The sequence below is a fragment of the Eptatretus burgeri genome, chromosome 12, assembly GCF_056783735.1.
Source record: "Eptatretus burgeri isolate ZD-2024b chromosome 12, Ebu_testis_v1, whole genome shotgun sequence".
Taxonomy (NCBI): Eukaryota; Metazoa; Chordata; class Myxini; order Myxiniformes; family Myxinidae; genus Eptatretus; species Eptatretus burgeri.
This window is the reverse complement of record NC_140972.1, coordinates 36,832,091-36,850,615: the sequence shown is the minus strand read 5'-3', so window position 1 is coordinate 36,850,615 and position 18,525 is coordinate 36,832,091. Positions and strand designations below refer to the sequence as shown.

The 18,525-nt window shown below is 41.8% G+C and overlaps 1 protein-coding gene across 5 annotated transcripts in view; it reads left to right on the top strand.

The window, feature by feature from the left end:
- The window catches only part of LOC147015423 (interleukin-10 receptor subunit beta-like), a 67,696-nt gene that overhangs the window by 12,099 nt on the left and 37,072 nt on the right, over positions 1-18,525 (top strand). For all 5 annotated transcript variants that reach the window (XM_085850160.1, XM_085850156.1, XM_085850155.1 and 2 more), the window contains exon 3: positions 13,968-14,079. In XM_085850160.1, coding sequence (XP_085706286.1) covers positions 13,968-14,079 — 112 coding nt within the window. The remainder of the gene's footprint in view (positions 1-13,967; positions 14,080-18,525) is intronic.

The following is an 18,525-nucleotide window of genomic DNA, read 5'->3' as shown; positions in this document are numbered from 1 at the left end:
GTACTGTACATGCTATTGCCTGAAAATGAGCAAAAGTTAAACGTAGTTTCACATGCAAAAATTAACGGTCATGTGTATAGAATGTATGCCGAATGTCATGGCGTGCTATCATTGTGGAGCATACAGTCATGTGAAGAACTCCTGTCCCATTTTGATGAGATCATCAGAAAATCAAGGACAGCAGATTGTAGATCCCCCCTCCCCACGTCACCCCACGGGGTGGGTGAAAGAGGGGGGAATCCTCTTCACCTCCTGTTCGTGAGCCGGAAGCAACAGACCCTCCCCTCCACTGACTGGGGGATGTGAAATGGTAGAACCCTCCCCACCACATATTGGTGAGCGGCAAATAGTAGGCCCTCCTCTCTACCTACTAATGTAGCAGAAGTGATTGGTTCCTCGACATCCACTGTGCAGGACTGTACTGATGACGACACGGAGGCGTTCTTGACTGTGTCTTGTAAAAAAGGGCAAAAACGTTCGTGTCCAGTCTTCAATGAGACAAAGACAACACAAAGTAAGATACTCGTTGTGTCAGATGTGACGAGCTTGCAAGATGCATCTCACATAGAAAATCCCTCCTTGGGAACGGAAATTGAACCGGAACCGATTATAACTCTGACTAATTCATTTGCACCACTCGCTGAATTGCCTGAGTTGTACGAGTGTGATGTAGACATTAAAAATACTCGTGCCTCTTCGGAGGCTACAAGTGCGTATTCTGATATTTTTGGTCTCTGCAGTGATAAAAAGGAATTTGTCACTGAGGTGTGCGCAAAGGTGTGTGTTTGTGATCATGAGGCTGATAAGCCAGAAAGCCCCTCAGAGGAAATATGTAATCCTACCCTTGTGGAACAAAATTGAAGGGATGGTAAGAAGGAAGCTACATGTGATAGTGGGCAGCTAAATGGGAATGGAAAGATCGATGGTTCAAATTCTATGGAGATTTGTGCCTCAGAAATAAGTTTGGATCAGGAAGAGAATGACAGAGATGATGAGGTTGACTTCAATGATACCTCTTCTACCCTGTCAGTTAGTGGGTGTTGTGCCCAAGAGGATGATGATCGAGACACCATTGTTACAGAAGACGATATTATTAAATTCTTAAATGTGCGAATTCGGGATTTTTTTCCTGAATCTCCATGCCTTTCTTATAGTGTAGTGGCCGGGGCTGAAAAAGGGCTCGAATTTAGGAGATACCCCTACCGGAGGTATAACAAGCTGGAACTGGTCTCATTTGAACCGTATGGATGTCTAGTTTTTGAAAAGTGAGGTTGTAGTTGTTGAAATGCTGCACAACATGGTGAATTAACCCCTTGAGTGTGGGAACATATACCGGGCGGAGTGGCGTGCGCCTGTAATCCGGCTACTCGGAGGCTTGGGTTGGAGGATCGCTTGAGGACGGGAGCTATGCGCTGGACCACGCTATGAGAGGGTGTAGGGCATCCCGGAATCATGGCGAAACCCAATCCTTATCCCTGTGTCATAAGAGGCGACCAGGGTTGTGTCAGGAAGGGCATCCGGCATAAAACCTGTGCCAAATCAGTATGTGGATCAGAACAGATCATCCGCTGTGGCGACCCCTAACGGGAGCAGCCGAAAGATGAACAACACAACAGTGTGGGAACATATAAGAGAAAATGGCCATTTTCAATCATTCATTATTTACTTCAATAACCATAAAATACATGTAGAATGGTTGAATATTTCAGGGTATTTCTATGTATTGGACACGTTTTAAGATATTTCAGGGGCTTTTAAGCTCCTGCGGGGCTTAAGGACCCACAAAATACCCCCAATTTTGGCAGTTTTTGCGCAATTTTAGCAAAAATTTGTACGTTTTCTCTTATTAAATGCCCAATATATGTTTTAAAAGTGCCAAATTTGATTATTTTCATCAGGCAGGGTGTCTCATTAAAGAATATGTCAGTTAAACTATGATAGAATGTTCACAACCAGGTAAATTAACCCTTTCTCTGACATGTGCGCGGTTCGAGTGAAAATTCTCATTTTTCTAAAATCGGCATCTTTTATGCAAAAATGAACTGTTATCATGGAAAACTATGGAAAATATCAGGGTTACTATTAAAAATTGATATTATGCAAGGGATTTTATGGACTTTTATGCTGCCAAGGGGTAAAAGACCCATGGAATACCTCCAAATCGGCGTTTATTTTTTTTACTAATTTTATGCCACAATTACCTCTTTTTTTGCATGATATTGTCATTACATGTTATAACAGTCCCAAATCTGATTTGATGAACCAGTCAGATTGTCTCATGAATGAAATTGCAGTTGAACCCGGATAAAAAGATTCACACCTTTGAGAAAATCTGTTCAATATGTTTATATTGTTGCACAGTGAAACCCACTCATGAATCTTTCAATGCTGATCACATCTGAAATCAACTGGCCACGCATCTAAATATCGAAAACAGTGTCTATCTCTGTTGCATTTTCATTTTCCTGTTGTATGACATTGCTGTGATTGTTGCAGTCAGTGCAGCTACATATGTCAATACACTCTAGTCCTGCAAGGACACAAGGGCACATCCTCCCGTTTTCACAGTTTTTGTCAGTGCAGTGGAGGTGTGTTAAGTCTCGAACCTCAGCTGGAGCGGATTCTTGAGTATACATAGTCTGGGTAATTCCACCACCTTCACAAGTGGACCAGCCATGACCAACTGGTGATATCAACGGTGGGTTTGCAACATGGCTGTCGCATCAAATCTTGGTTTGATACTTGGCCCGTAGGATGTGCTGCTTGAATGCATCCTCAGTTGGGGGAAGCATAGATGCTGGCTTGTCTGTGGTCGTGGCCAAATTGAAACGTAGATCATTCAATGAATCCAAGTCTTTGCCTTTTTGCCATACATCAGAAGCACAAATTTCCGTGACAATGAAACACAAGTGTCTATATCAGCCTCATGAAATCCTTTCATATCTGACAATGTTTGTGCATTCTTGATCAGTGTAGAATAAGCTGTTCGCTTCCCAATTCTGTTGAAAGAACATGTGGTGTCACACCCAGTGATAGCATGTATAGCAGGGAGACACTCACAAACAGACGGTCCTGATCAACTATCTCATGGACTGGAATGTATCTCTCCTTTCCAGAATGCCCAGTGTAAATGTATACCTTGTCAGTCAGCTGTTTTCCACTCGAATAGTAGATAAACAGTACCAGGACATCCGTGTCATCACAGCAAACAATGACCCTTGAATGGTCACGTGAGAGACTGACGGCATAGAGGATTATCCTAGTATCCGCTTCCTCCTGTGTACTCTGAAGAGAGTCAATGGATGAGACTCCGAGTGGTTGTACTTCTTTCACCAGCTTGCCATCACCAAAACCACCGGCCAGAATAATTGATTTCTCGTTTGGTAATTGTTCGTAATTGTCCAATATATGTTGAGAGATGAAGTTTGCTATGCTGGACTTGTTGCCTCCACTTTTCAGAAACTGGTGGTAGTTTGGAACCTGTCTGCCTTCTTGAATCTGGTATGTTCGTACCATGTTGTTGGCACCCCTCCGCTGCCTTTCGGATGATTTGATTGATGTCTCGACGTCATAGCGATCAAAGATTACTGTAATGCTCCTGATAGCCAATGAAGGATTCCTGAACAGTCGTAATAGTCATTTCTGAACTATTGTAGCTAAATCTTGGAATGTTGTGAAGTGATTTTCATCCAAACTCTGAATCATAGCCATCCCATCAATTAAGTATGCGGATGATGTGGGTTCAGGCATTGCCGAGATTTGTGGCAGCTCTGCTAGAACGTCCGCACAATTTGTCTCAAGCTTCTAGGTAAGGTCAGCTTTTGCATTTTTCCTCATCGACCCATCTTCATGGAAGAGTGCTGGTGGCACGGCGGCCAGTTCGTAACAAAGTACCTTCCTCAAATCGACATTACGACTCTGTGAGACAGCCAATAGCCACCTGAACAACACCTCAGTATCAATGATCAGCTTCCTGTCCTTGTCATTGGTGAGTGCCTTCTTCATATCTGAAAATGTCAACACAGTTTCTTTCTTCAAGGGGTCCCAGAAACTCTTAGAATGTTCGGTCCCAATTCTTTCTTTGACGAAGTCCTCATAGGCTGCTTTTCCTTTTACTGGAATACACTTCAGAGAATTCTCAACTTCTTGAGATGCCATTTGACCGGTGGTGATGTTTCGAAGCGATTCTGGTACTTCATCTAGATTAAACGGATTTTGACACTGTCTGACAATGTATTCTTTCATGTTCTTCAGATCGTTTTTGTCCTTGTTCATGCGTGCATTTCCAAGCTCCTCATGAAGGTTTGCTTTTGAACCAGATTGGCAAAGGTCTTTGAAAGACTCCGAGTATTCCCCAGTGACATGTCGTGTCATCAGACAGTGCAGAAGTGCCCCTTTACGAAGGGTGCAGCCGATGATGCCTCCTCGACTCTTCACTTCTTGATTTATAGTTTGTTCCAGGGCTTGGTCAGTTGGCACACAATGAAATGTTCTATGTGCGGATCTTCGCACAACAAATCCACCTTGCATCATGTGTTCATACATTCTTGGCTGAGTTTGTTCCAACTGCTTCATCTCTGCAATATACGCTGGAGTGTAGCGAGGATAGTTGATGCATCTTGCAGCACATAGTTTCATTAATCCTCTGATCTTGTACTATGAGAAAAACTTTGGTTTTCTTTTTGAGATCCTACCTGTTCAATAGGCCTAATTTGACCAACACAATGAGTGATGATCCTCTTCTTGAGGTCAGTGTCTTCAAGTTGATAATAAGATTTGACATGTTTGAGCCATGCATGACAGAGGCACAGGTGTCATGACAGACAGAGGCCAAAAACAAAAGATCAGCAGTGGCAATCCCACCTATGGTGTCTTGGTTGAACTAATAATATCATCATGGGAGAAAATTCCAACTGTTATTATCATAATTAATTGTATTAATTTACAGTACATATGCTACATGTGGGGGTATTTTGGGTTCCTTTTAATCCCCTGCTCATGACAAACTGCATATAATATCTCAAAACATGAAATACCATCGAAAATTACAATGTAATGAGTTTGGCCCGAAATCGTTTAAAAAAAAAGCCAAATTAGTGGTATTCCGGAGAGTCTTTTACCCCTTGGCAGCATAAAAGTCCATGAAATACCTTGCATAATATCAATTTCGAATAGTAACCCTGATATTTTACATAGCTTTCCATGATAACAGTTCATTTTTGCATAAAAGATGCCGATTTTAGAAAAATGACAATTTGAACTGCGCACACGTCAGAGAAAGAGTTAATTTACCTGGTTGTGAACATTCTATCATAGTTTAACTGACATATTCTTTAATAAGACACCCTGCCTGATGAGAATAATCAAATTTGGCACTTTTAAAACATATATTGGGCATTTAATAAGAGAAAATGTACAAGTTTTTGCTAAAATTGCACAAAAACTGCCAAAATTGGGGGTATTTTGTGGGTCCTTAACCACCTTAGGAGCATAAAACCCCCTGAAATATCTTAAAACGTGTCCAATACATAGAAACACCCTGAAATAATTAACCATTCCACATGTATTTTATGCTTATTGAAGTAAATAATGAATGATTGAAAATGGCCATTTTTTTCTTTTGTTCCCGCACTCAAGGGGTTAATTCACCATGTTGTGCAGCATTTCAACAACTACAACCTCAGTTTTCGAAAACTAGGCATCAATACGGTTCAAATGAGACCAGTTTCAGCTTGTTATACCTCCGGTAGGGGTCGACTCATTTTTTTCTCGGTCTCGGCCACTACACTATAAAAATTGCGAAAAATATGATTCACGAACCTCAGCAAGTCAGGATCTCAGAACCTCAATTCCAGTGGTTGAGGAAGTGTGCCCCTAAGGCTGGAAAATAACTCTAAGATTAGTAATAGTAGTTGTATTTAAAAAAAAAAAAATGAAGGTAGCATCCCTCAACATAAATGGAGGCCGCAGTTGTGTGCGTCGCCTCGAGGTGTTGCAGATGCTTAAGAAAGAAAAAAATTGATATTCTAATGTTACAAGAGACACACACCAACCAACCTTGTGAGGACGAGTGGCGCAGGATTTTTAAAGGTTGCCTTTTTTTCTCCAGTGCCTTTGACGATGCTAAGGCAGGTGTGGAAATTATTGTGCACCCAAGAATCCAACCCTCAGAGATTTCTTGTTGGGTGGTTTGTGAGGGCTTCTTAATTGCTGTGGAATTGATAACCAGTAATCAAAAAAATTGTATTATTAATGTGTATTGCCCCAGCGACAGTGCTGAAAGGATTATATTCCATACAAAGTTAACAGGTTTTTTAAACACTGTTGACTTGACTAGTTTAATTTGTATGGGGGGAGATTATAACTGCACACTCAACCCCTGACTGGACAGGAATACTCCTGAGCCCCATACACTCAATGCAAGGTTTTTGCCAACTTGTACAAAAATTCAAATTTAGGGATGTTTGGCATCTGCAAAATCCAAACACACGTTAATATACATGGGCGGGCTGTTCAAAGAACCAGATAACCATGGGTCGACTGGACAGATTGTATGTAAACCAGGGAATGGTGAATCTGCTTCAAAGAACATGCATAAGTCCATCTGGCTTTTCTGATCACCATATGATTATAATGAAATGTATGTTACCCTTTCATTGCTGTAATAGTGTATACTGGACTTTCAATGTTAAATTATTACAAGATGTACAGTTTGAAAATGCCTTCAGACTGGTATGGAAGAGGTTAGAAAAACAAGTGTTCCTATCCTAATACCCGACAGTGGTGGGACTGAACAAAATCCCAAATTCGTATTTTCTGTCAACAATATTGCTCACATACCACCAGTAATGCATCTGGGTTGATGCGTGCTCTCAAAGAAGATGTACTTAAATATGAACAAAAAGTGGAACATCCAGTGGAAGCAATCACAATCAGCAGTTGGTGGGAAAAAAAACCAGACCCTACTGGCTGAACTAGTCAAGGAGTGTGTGGCTGGAGCAATGGTTCACCTTCGGATGAGCAGAATTCAACTGGAGACTCCAAATAAGGAATTCTTCAACTTTGAGAAGGCCATCAAGACCTCTCGGCAGATTCACAATTTACACTCTTCAAACGGTGTTCTGACTTGCCAGAGTGACATTAAACTTTCGATGCAGGTTTTCTACTCAAATCTGTTTACACCGAGAACTGTGGACAAAATTATGATAAACTACACTCGGTAGAGCGCATACCTTCGCTGCCGCAACTTTTTTCCGGGCACATTTGAAAAACGTCATTTTAAAACGTCCATGACGTCACAACCGTCAGTCCGATTGACGTCAAATTTGGTGTGTAACCTCCTTGAAGGCAGTCCAACAAAATGGAATGATAAACACTGAAAAATTAAAAAGTTGAAAAATGACGTCATCTTTTGACGTCATTTTGACGCACTTCCGGGGACGTCACGTCCAATCGGGGACTACCATTCTGAAAGCTCGTAGTTCACTGAACGTTTTAACGTTGGTTTCATGTCAATAACTCTATTAGATCTGAAGCTATGCCTACAAGTATATTTTGACCTTGAGTGTGACCTTGACCTTGACTACAGAGTTAATTGGCAAAACCTGTACATCAATAAACAGATATTTTGGATTTGGGAGACTTTGCTTTATAAATTATATAGATATTTGAATGTAAAATATCAGGACATTTTAGCCACAATTGAAAAACGTCATGTTCAAACGTCAATGACGTCATAACGGTCAGTCCGATCGAAGTCAAATTTGGTGTGTGACGTCCTTAAGGTAAGTCCTACAAAACGGTATGATCAAAACTGATGAGATCGAAAATTGAAAATTTACGTCATCTTGTGACGTCATTTAGACGTACTTCCGATGACGTTACGTCAAATCCGACACTACATATCCGAAAGGTATCTCGTCATGGAACAATATGGCGGTGGTTGCATGTCGATAGCTGTATTATGAAGGAAGTTATGCTCAAAAGAGTTTTTGACCTTTTCTTGACCTTGACCTTTGACCCAATCGCTCCCAAAATCTAATCAAATCGTCCTTGGATACTCATGAACCGTCCCACCAAATTTAATGCAATTCGGTTTAATACTTTCTGGGTTATGCGAATAACAAACAAACACACATATTCACAAATAAATAAATACACAGCGACCAAAACATAACCTTTCGCAGAATGTGAAGGTAATGAGGTGATTGAACCTTTCCCATCCCTTTCTTAAGAACAGCAACAGCAACTCGAATGTGACATTTCGTTTGAGGGAGCTCACTGCAGCATCAAAACTGCTTGAGGATGGCAAAGCCCCCGGACTTGACGGACTTCCTGCTTAATTTTACAAAGCTTTTTGGAACATTCTGGGTCCTCCTTCAATGGAGACCCTGCTTGAAAGCCGAGATCAGGTTGAATTGCCCCTGAGCTGCAGGAGAGCGGTTTTGTGTCTCCTCCCAAAGAAAGGGGATTTGCAGCAGATTACAAACTGGCGGCCTGTGTCATTGCTAAATACTGATTATAAGATTGTGTCAAAAATGCTTGCAATGCGTCTTTAAAATGTCATCTCTCTCCTGATTAGAAATGACCAAACGTATTGCATACCTGAACGATCCATCTAAGACAGTATTTTTTTGGTTAGAGATTTAATTGCCATCGGTCAAACCGTGCCTCGTGGTTTTGGGTTGTTACTCCTGGATCAGGAAAAAGCTTTTTACAGTGTGGATCATTCATTCTTATTTGCGGTCCTTACTCGAGCAGGTTTTGGGGAAAAATTTATATCTTGCATAAAACTTTTGTACAGAAATGCATCATGCCTGCTAAAAGTAAATAATAGTTTGTGTCATCCCTTTCCTTTTCAGCGTGGTATCCGTCAGGGTTGTCCACTGTCAGGCATGTTTTACACACTTTCTGTTGAACCTCTACTGGCTATCCTTCACACCTCATTGTCTGGGTTATCCTTGTCAAACAGTCCGAACATTGTTACTTCAGCTTATGCAGATGACCTGTGTGTTGTGGTCAAAAACCCAAAAGATGTCAGTGAGTTATTCCGTTGTCTTGCCAAATTTGAACTTGCCTCATCAGCTTGAGTAAATTGGAAGAAGAGTGTAGCTCTTCGGCGATACCCAAATACACTCTCCTCATCACACTCGTGTGTACTTCTCCCAACTCTTCCAGGAGGAATGTTATGGAAAACAGATGGGTTTAAATACTTAGGAATCCATTTGGGAACTACGAGCTATATGCAAAGGAATTGGGATGGGTTCCTAGACAACATTAAGCAGAAACTATCAAGGTGGAAAGGAATGCTCCAGTTCTTGTCACTTAAAGCACGGCTAACAATCATAAATAACCTGATACTTCCAACCGTATGGCACAAGGTCATCGCACTCCAGCCTCCTCAAGCTGTGATCACAAGCATTCAGAAGAGTCTGATTGATTTTTTTTCTGGGGAGGCCACCATTGGCTCAAGCCAGATGAATTGTGCAGGCAACGAATTTCTGGTGGTCAAAGCTTGGTGCACATCCCTAGTTAAATAATGGCTTTTCGATTTATGGCAATAAAATGTCTACTATATGGTGAAGTAGTGTCCTGGCGTCCTCTCACCAATACCTTGCTTCGGCAAACAGGTGGTTTGGACTATGACCGGGAACTCTTCCTCATAGACCTAAAGCAAGTTGATAGAGCTCAGCTCCCTGCATTTCATCAATCTCTTCTGAATGATTGGCAAGCTCTTGGAGTGCAGCGGCTTGAGGTCTCCAATGGTGCCAGGAAATTTGTGCCTGAGCCACTATTCCAAACCTTATTATTTTCTGGAATATCTACCAGCCGATCCTTCATAAAGTACTTTACAAATAGTGGAATAAATAAGGTGTGAGATGTTATGGAGCTTTCTTTGAAACGATGGTTGCCTGCTGGCTCGATTTCTAAAAAAATTGGATTGCATTCAATGAGAATAGTGGGTGAGGTCATGAGGATAGTAACCCAGACTTTCCTACATTTAAATATTGGTTGGAATGGGGTAGGTGAAGAAGTAGATTTTCACCAAAATTTTCCTTAACTTTCAATCGCTGCCCAAAAACACCATGACGTGTTGTCTTCAAACAGTGACGAGTCCGGTGTGTTCCACGTCATGGGGGGAAAAAACATAATATGGGATTTGTCGAGAAGTGTGTTTACCGGGCTGTACGACACCGTTAAGAAACCATTGGAAAGAGACTTTACCTGCAGGAGCTTTCCTTACTCCCAATTGGAAGGTGATGTAGAGATCTCCGACCGTTGGTCACACGGGACACTTAAATTGGAGACTGGTCCATCAAGCCCTGACCACACTGGTTTTACTACAGAAGTTTAACCCCTCTGTGTCTAACTCATGCCCTTTTTGTATGAGTATCGAAAATCTGAATCATGCGTTTATTGAATGCAAGAGGTTGTCACCTCTGTTTCTGTATCTGAGTCGCTTTTTTTTTGTAAATTTAAATTTGTTTTTTCCTTTCCAATCTTTATTTATGGGCTCGTTTTCAACACTGGAAACAAATGTGTGGTTTTTGCTTTTGAATTTTTTTACTTGGAATTGCTGAGCTTGCAATTTATAACATCAGAAAAGCCAGATTGGTGAATAAGAAAAATGAAAATGCATTTTTAGATCCTCGTGGAAGATCTCCAAGTCTTACTCACGTTGTTGTTCTTCATCTTCTTCTTGTGGACTTTTTTGTTTCACAGCCGACAGTTTTCATCGAAACTTCCTGAAACTTGGCGTATATATGTAAAAAATACCCTGCACAGACGGTAACCATCTCCGATTTAGAAAATTCCTCCTAGAAAAAAAGTTATGACGTCAAAATATCTCCGCTAATGGAAATTGCCGAAAAAATTATCTCCGAAACTCGGCAAGCTTTTTGAATTCTGTTTGCAGGAATCGAACAGGGCATTAGCAGAGATGAATTACCGCACATGTGATGCATCACTATGACGTCATATCAATTTTTATGACGTCATTCCTATTTTTTGACATTTTAGTTTCACAACCCAGAGTTTTCATCGGATCTTCGTGAAACTTGCCATGTATATGCAGAAAGCCCACGCGCAGGCAGTAACCATCTCCGATTTTGGAAATTCCTCCTAGAAAAATAAAAGTTGATGTCATAATATCGCCGCTAATGGAAATCGCCTATACCATTATCTCTGAAACCAGGCAAGCTGTTTGAATTTTGTTTGCGGGAATCAAGCCGGGCATTGGCACAGATAATTTATCGCAAACCTGATGCATCACAATGATGTAATATTCGTTTTTTTATGACGTCATCATTAAGAGGACAAGTATCTTAGCTCGTTCGAGCTTGTTTTTGTTTCAAAGGCATAGTGTCTGCTCATATAAAATTAGAACATGCGTATCATGTAAACATGGGTAGTCTTCCTGTGTTTGAAGACATGGTGCAATGGTGGTGTCTTCTATAAATGTATTGAGAATGAAGTTCACATTTTTTTGTGAGTTGTAACAATATCATTGATCCTTGAACTTTCATTGGTTTTCTGACTCTGCTTGAGCACCTGTACTTAAAGAATGGCACTTGATTCTCAGGTGTTGATGCTTTCATGAACCTCAGGCAAATGGTGCCTCAACATTTTTTCTTTGTTTAAATTTGCCTTGCAAAATGTTTTGTACTTTTATAATAAAAGTCAAAAAAGAAAGTCTCTCTCTGTCTCTCTCTGTCTCTCTCTGTCTGTCTGTCTGTCTGTTTGTCTCTCTCTCTGTCTCTGTCTCTCTCTCTCTCTGTCTCTGTCTCTCTCTGTCTCTACATCCCCATGCAGTTTTTCAATACTGCAATCAGTCTCCAACTCAAAGGGCACTTGAGAAACTCTATCTGAAGCACACCCTGTTCAGAGACAATTTCTCCTCAGGCATTTTGGGTTTTTTTGTAACACAAACAGGTTTGATTACATATTCTGTGCTGATGAGCTGGTATTTCTCCACCTGACATCCCTCTCGCTAATTTATATCTTTCTACCATACATCCATTGGGACCTTACTCTGTACAGAGCGTCGGTGCTGCCGTAGCAGTCTCCTTTGCTATTGGGCACATTTCTGGATGGGTCGCCACTCCGACGCATGATACTCGAATGGCTCAATCATCCCCGCAAACTGTTACTCATTTTGGTGACCTCAGAAGGATGACAGCCTGAGTCAACCTCACCTGGTATTAATTCAATGCCTGAGCAGGATTTCAACTCAGGACCCCAGGATCCCAAGCCCGCCGCCCTAACCATTCAGCTGAGTTTTAAAACTATCCATTGAGCCACCTTGGAGGAGTAGGGAAAAAAATGAAAAGTTGCTGCTGGACCCACTGACTGACTACCTGACTGACTGAAGGACATTGGTATAGCTTTAACAGCTCATCTCAACTCTGTTGTAGATGAGCTAAAAATAACGAAGCACTTCCTGAGGTGACTACTCCTTGTAAGCTGGTTTCACCCTCCTCCCTGCAGCATTCACAATAGTGACCGTATCAACCACAACCATAATGCCATCACCCCCGTTTCAACCCCCTTCCCCAACCATAGCACCTCATGCGCACAGCCCACCACCATATCTTCATTCACACTCTCACCTGTACCCATCACACTCAGACTGTCACCTGCCCTCTCTGCACATCCAATGCCAGTAGCATATTGAAGCCTGGTGTTGGCTTAGTGGTTAGGGTGGTGGCTTAGGATCCTAGGGTCCTGAGTTCAAGCCCCGTTGGCCGCTGAATTAAAATACACCAGGAGGTTGATTCAGCCTGTCATCCTTCCGAGGTCGGCAAAATGAGCACCAATGTACTGGTAAGGGGGACACTGCATCAGCGGCATAGCCACGTCCCAACCAATGATGCAACCAGCAGCCACAGGTTGCACTCGATAGAGAGTCGCATATTCAGCACTCCCATATTCACTCGTACCCTCCACACCAGTCATGGCACCCCACCTGCCACACCCTAACCAATGTGTGCACTAGCAGCTATCATAGACCCACCTAACAAACACAATCCACTTAATTCATTGATCTGATGCCCCACCCTCTGACAAATCTCGTAAAGATGTTAACACTTTCCACATTTTGTCCACCAAAGCTCTTCAACAAGCCACCTCTAAGCAATTGAAACAGTAAAGACCCCCTACAGTCTCCAACCCAAACATTGCCCACATACAACAAGCATCCCACACACTGATGATCAGTGTTCATGGATTTGTCCCCAACCTTGCTCATATCACCTCCATGATCCTCATCTCCAACAGAACCACACCCTCCATCAATGTCACGTCAATCCACATGGCTGGACCCTATACCAAATGGCTTCCCCCATCGGGAGGGGCCCCCATGAGGCCACTTATAGAGCTGTCAGTGGAGGAAACTTCCCCCATGTCATCGATCTATTTTCAGGACGAGAGTCGAACTGCAACCCCGAGTGCCTCTCGTTGAACATGTAATTTTAATTTGGTTGACCGTAAATATCCTACGATGTCTTTTGTGAAGAGTAGGTGAGTTATCACCTGCACCTTGACCAAATTCCCAATTCCTGCCAATGTGAGTCGAAAGTTAGACCTCGCCAGCCGGTTCATGAAAGACTTAAACCAAAAACGTTTCATTGCCAACCCCAGAAAACGGTGGGAATAATTGGCGCTGTTAAAGTAGTTGTAGTAGAAGTCGGTCATATTAATAGAAGACGTGTACTTGTTTCAAACTCATTTTTTTGTATTTCCATGGTTAAGTATATATTTTTTTCTATCATTTTGATCAATTTCTACATATTATAGCTTGTTCTCTTTCTTTTCAACTTATTGAGTTGACACTTGTTGAAACAACAGCAGAAATTATATGTCTGAGGGTTATTTTAATTCTGACCTTTCATGCAATTTAACAACTACAGTGTCATTAGATACAGTATTTTCAAACCAAGAAGTTCATCTCATTGTGCCTGTCTTTACAGAGATGAAGCGATGGAATCTGACTGTTTGTTCATTCAACTTTAATCACAATTTAAAGTGGTTGCCTCCACCTATGGATCTTTCAAACATGAAGCTTCACGTTTCCATTAAATGGTGAGGTCGTCAAATTACCAACACTTATTTCAACGGCAGTTTTCTGATAGTTGTGGTCTTAAAAACAACGGTCCATTGAGACTGCCAGAATTGTACAAAGTATCATAAACGGCTTCCTTTGTTCATAATCATTTGTTCTTTGTTCTTGAGGACTTGATTTTTAGTTTTGCATGGGAAAATAGACCGACACAGGTGGATGACCTGTTGAGGGACAACTTAGTGATGTGTCAGGAACTACCGACCATCAGAATTCTGGTTTTTCAACTTGAAATTGGCCAGCGTTGAACAGTTGAGATTCTATATTGATTTTTTGTTTGTTTATCTCTGATACTGTGAATGAGTAGCAGTCTGGGGCATTAGTTTGGTTGTCTATTTGTTGTATAATATATATATATGTGTATATATATATGTGTATATATATATATATATATATATATATGTATATATATATATATATATATATATATATATATATATATATATATGTATATATATATATGTATATATGTATATGTATGTATGTATATATATGTATGTATATATATATATGTATGTATATATATATATATATATATGTATATATATGTATATATATATATATATATATATATGTATATATATATATATATGTATGTATATATATATATATATATATATATATGTATATATATGTATATATATGTATATATATGTATATATATGTATATATATGTATATATATGTATATATATGTATATATATGTATATATATGTATATATATATATATATATATACTCCACTTGAATCACAGACTATCCAAATTGCTGTCTTGTACCATGCCAGCGGGTGGCAGTGCAGCATATGAAGCCTTCTGTCTTTTGAAGAAGATATCTGTTGACTTGTCTGAAGTTTGACGAAAGATCGCATTGTCATTTTTACAAGAATTGATATTGCGACGAAGAGCAAGAATACTGATCTGATCAGGATACAACAGAAAGAGGAGGAGGGGGGGGGGGGGGTGGAATCGGAGCAATGCTCCTGTGCTCACCTGCTAGAACCAGGGAACCACTGTTGGGCGCGGCTGACCCACAAAATACGTAAATTAGCCGATGGTTTGAACAAGCTTGTGAAAGCACTGTGCAGAGATGATTCCGACCAAGTTGCATCTAAATCGGGTGAATACCTTTTGCGAAGAAGTAAAAAGTAGCGATCCCGGAATCATAATGACCTTTGACCTTTAAATTAATCGACTTAATATGCAAAAAAATTTTTGATGGGATGTGCAAGGCATCAGGAGACCTTGGACCTCAGAGGTTCTACAAAGTTTGATGAAAATAGAACTATTACTTTTAGCATCACGGGTGATGAAGGCTCTGGTCAAGTTTCATCAAAATTGTGTGTAGTTTCTGAGAAGATCCAAGTGTTTACATACTAACTGACTGACACCATGCAATGTTAATACCTCACCTGAACTAAAAAGGAACAGCAGGGTTGAAGGACAAAATAGAGGAAGACTTTGACAATGATGAAGGGATGTTGGGAGGAATGAGGGGTAGGGGAGGATACATGGGATGGATATGATGGATACATAAGCAAACTCTCAGGAAGTGGAAATTTGGAAGAAGCTGGGCTTGGTGGGGGTGGGGAAGGAGACACAGGTGGATGGTGTGTCGGGATTAATGAGGGTACAAAAATAATTGTGCTGATTATGGATTTTGGGAGTTTCACCAGAAGGGGTTTGTTGATGGACCGAAACCTGAGGGGAGGGGGCAGCATGGAAAGTGTACAGGGTGCAAGACTAGAAAGGGGGCAGTAGAAGACAGAGAAACCACCGACCTATCTGTGGTGGGAAAGTGTTCGGTCCTTAGACTCAGCTCCATCATAGGAGATTCCAATAATGTTGAAGGCCTTGGTTTCTGTGGCTTCAAGCTGAGCAAGGTGTGAGGCAGGGGTGCCAGGTGTGTGTGGGGTGTGAATGAAGGCCTTATCGGTGGAAATGGTGTACTGCTTTGCCTCGTCTAGTATCCTCCTTGGAGTATAATTTCCGAAGCAGCCTTATGATGTTCAAAGGATGATCTTCCGATGGCACGCCATATCAGAATCTTGGGGATTGACTGAAGCTTTCGCTGAATGAAACATTGAACTTTGGCATTTGAGGCAGCATGTGTTTATGGGAGTCCAAACATTGCTTTTTCTATTCAACAACGGATACCTGTTGATGCTCCTAGATGTTATTGGATCCATCATCTTTGTCAAATAACAACCAGGTTTGCAAATGATGACCACCATAGACATGGAGACTGACATACAACTACTATAACGGTTCCAGTTATGCCCACATTCATGTGTCTTGGCCAGGGAAAGTTCCGCCCCCCCCCAAGTGTTTCATGAACAGATGAGCCAGGCCTGATGTTCGACTGAAGGTCGGAGGAATTTGTAATTTTTTTTATCTTCAGGATGCCAGCCATAACTCGCTTACTCTTTGCAAAAGACATTGTGGGATCTTTAACGTCGACCAATGATCAGTGCTGGCAAACGACATAAAACACTGCTTAGCATCCATCCAAGGGACAGCTTACTTTGTGAAGTAGTGATCAGGTAGTTTATAGTGTGGTCAGAATTCAAATCTAGAATAGACGGCTCAAAGTTAATTGCACTCTGTCTGTGCCGTCCTGCTGTACCCATTGAGACTGACGTAGACATATTGTATTCTAAGGTTTTGAACAAATCAAAATTAATCTTGTAATAGTCCACCAAAGATGATGCATGCTCAGCAAATTTGCTGTAAAATTTGCATCGGGTTTTAAGGTGTTCTCTAATGCATGGAACAGGTCTTTATGCACTCTTGTCATATGCACTCTGTTATGCACTTATGCACTCTTGCAATTTGGTTTCAGACCAGGTCACTGTACCCTGGATATGCTGCTTCTGCTCTCCCAACAATGGATGGAGGTCCTCGATGCCGGACATGAAATCAGAGCCATATCCCTGATTACCATATCCATAGACATATCGCGTGCTTTTGACACAGTCTGGCACCCTGCCCTACTCACCAAACTCTCTTCCTATGGTATCCAAGGCCATCTCCACTCATGTGTCGCAGTGAACGTGTGGCCCTAAATGGAGTTCTTTCATCCCCTCTTCCTGTCCAGGCTGGAGTTCCTCAAGGTAGCGTTCTCGGCCCTGTTCTTTTTATGGTTTTCATCAATGATCTCTCCAACTCTCTGGAAAATCCTCTTTATCTCTTTGCTGATGACTCCACCCTCTGCCGTACCATCTGTCATCCCTCAGCCTGGCAAGCAGCAGCTTCTTCGCTCACTGCAGATCTGGATAAAATCACAAACTGGTCCAGCACGTGGAACATGTCTTTCAATCCGGACAAATCTCACACTCTCACTATGTCTCTCCGAAAGGACCGTTTAGAACCCCCCCCCCATCCACTTTCTCACAATCCTCTGGAAGAAGTCCTTTCTTTCAAGCTTCTGGGTCTCACTATCTGCCATGACCTTTCCTGGGATAGCCACATTTCAAACCTCGCCTCCAAAGCCAGTCGCCAACTGGGAATCCTCCGTCGTGCAAAGTCCTTCCTCGGCCCACCTGAGCTCCTGACCACTTACAAAGCTTTTGTTCGCAACCTGATGGAGTACTGCTCTCCCCTCTGGGCTGGTGCTCCTGCCTCTCACCTCTCTCGGCTTCACACTGTGGAAACCAAGGCATTTTGGATCATTGGCATCTCCCGCAATGAGGCTGAGTCTTTGGGCCTCTCACTCTCTCACCACAGGCTGGTCAGTAGCCTTTCTGTCTTCTACCGTCTCCTCTCCAGCCTCGCCCCCCCTGCTCTCTCTGCGATTTGTCCCCACCCCATTTCCGCAGGGCGCTCAAGGTCCGCTAAAAACCCCCTTCTGGTAAAACTACCAAAATCACGAATCGCTGCTCACCTTCACTCTTTCATTCCTCTTTTTTCCCGCCTTTGGAATAAACTCCCTCACTCTATTCAATCCCATTCTTCCCTCCAGGCCTTCAAAACAGCTGTTCACCACCACCTCTTATCATCCCCCATCCAAATCCTTGATCTTTTCTACCCCCGATAATCCACCCAAGCCCACCTCCTTCAATTCCCTGCTTTCCTTCCTGAAAGTTCCTGTAATGTCCATCTTGTAATGTCCTCATGCACCCCACCCCATCCATCTCCCTTCCACAGATCTCCTAATGTCTCTGTTCCTGACTGTTTTGTCCTTTCCACTCTCTCCCCTCTTGTCTCATGCCCCCCTTGCTGTGCGTTGTGTGTTCGCTCTCATACGAGCCTCGACAAGGTTTACAAACAAAAAAAAAAAAACCTCATATTTTATTGTTTATATTTCAACACTGCCTCACGTTGTAGCTTTAATGGTACTGCTGTTGAACCAGGTCTAATTGTAAGCTTTTTTTCATGATTTTTCATTGTTTTTTGAGCGTTTGAACATCTT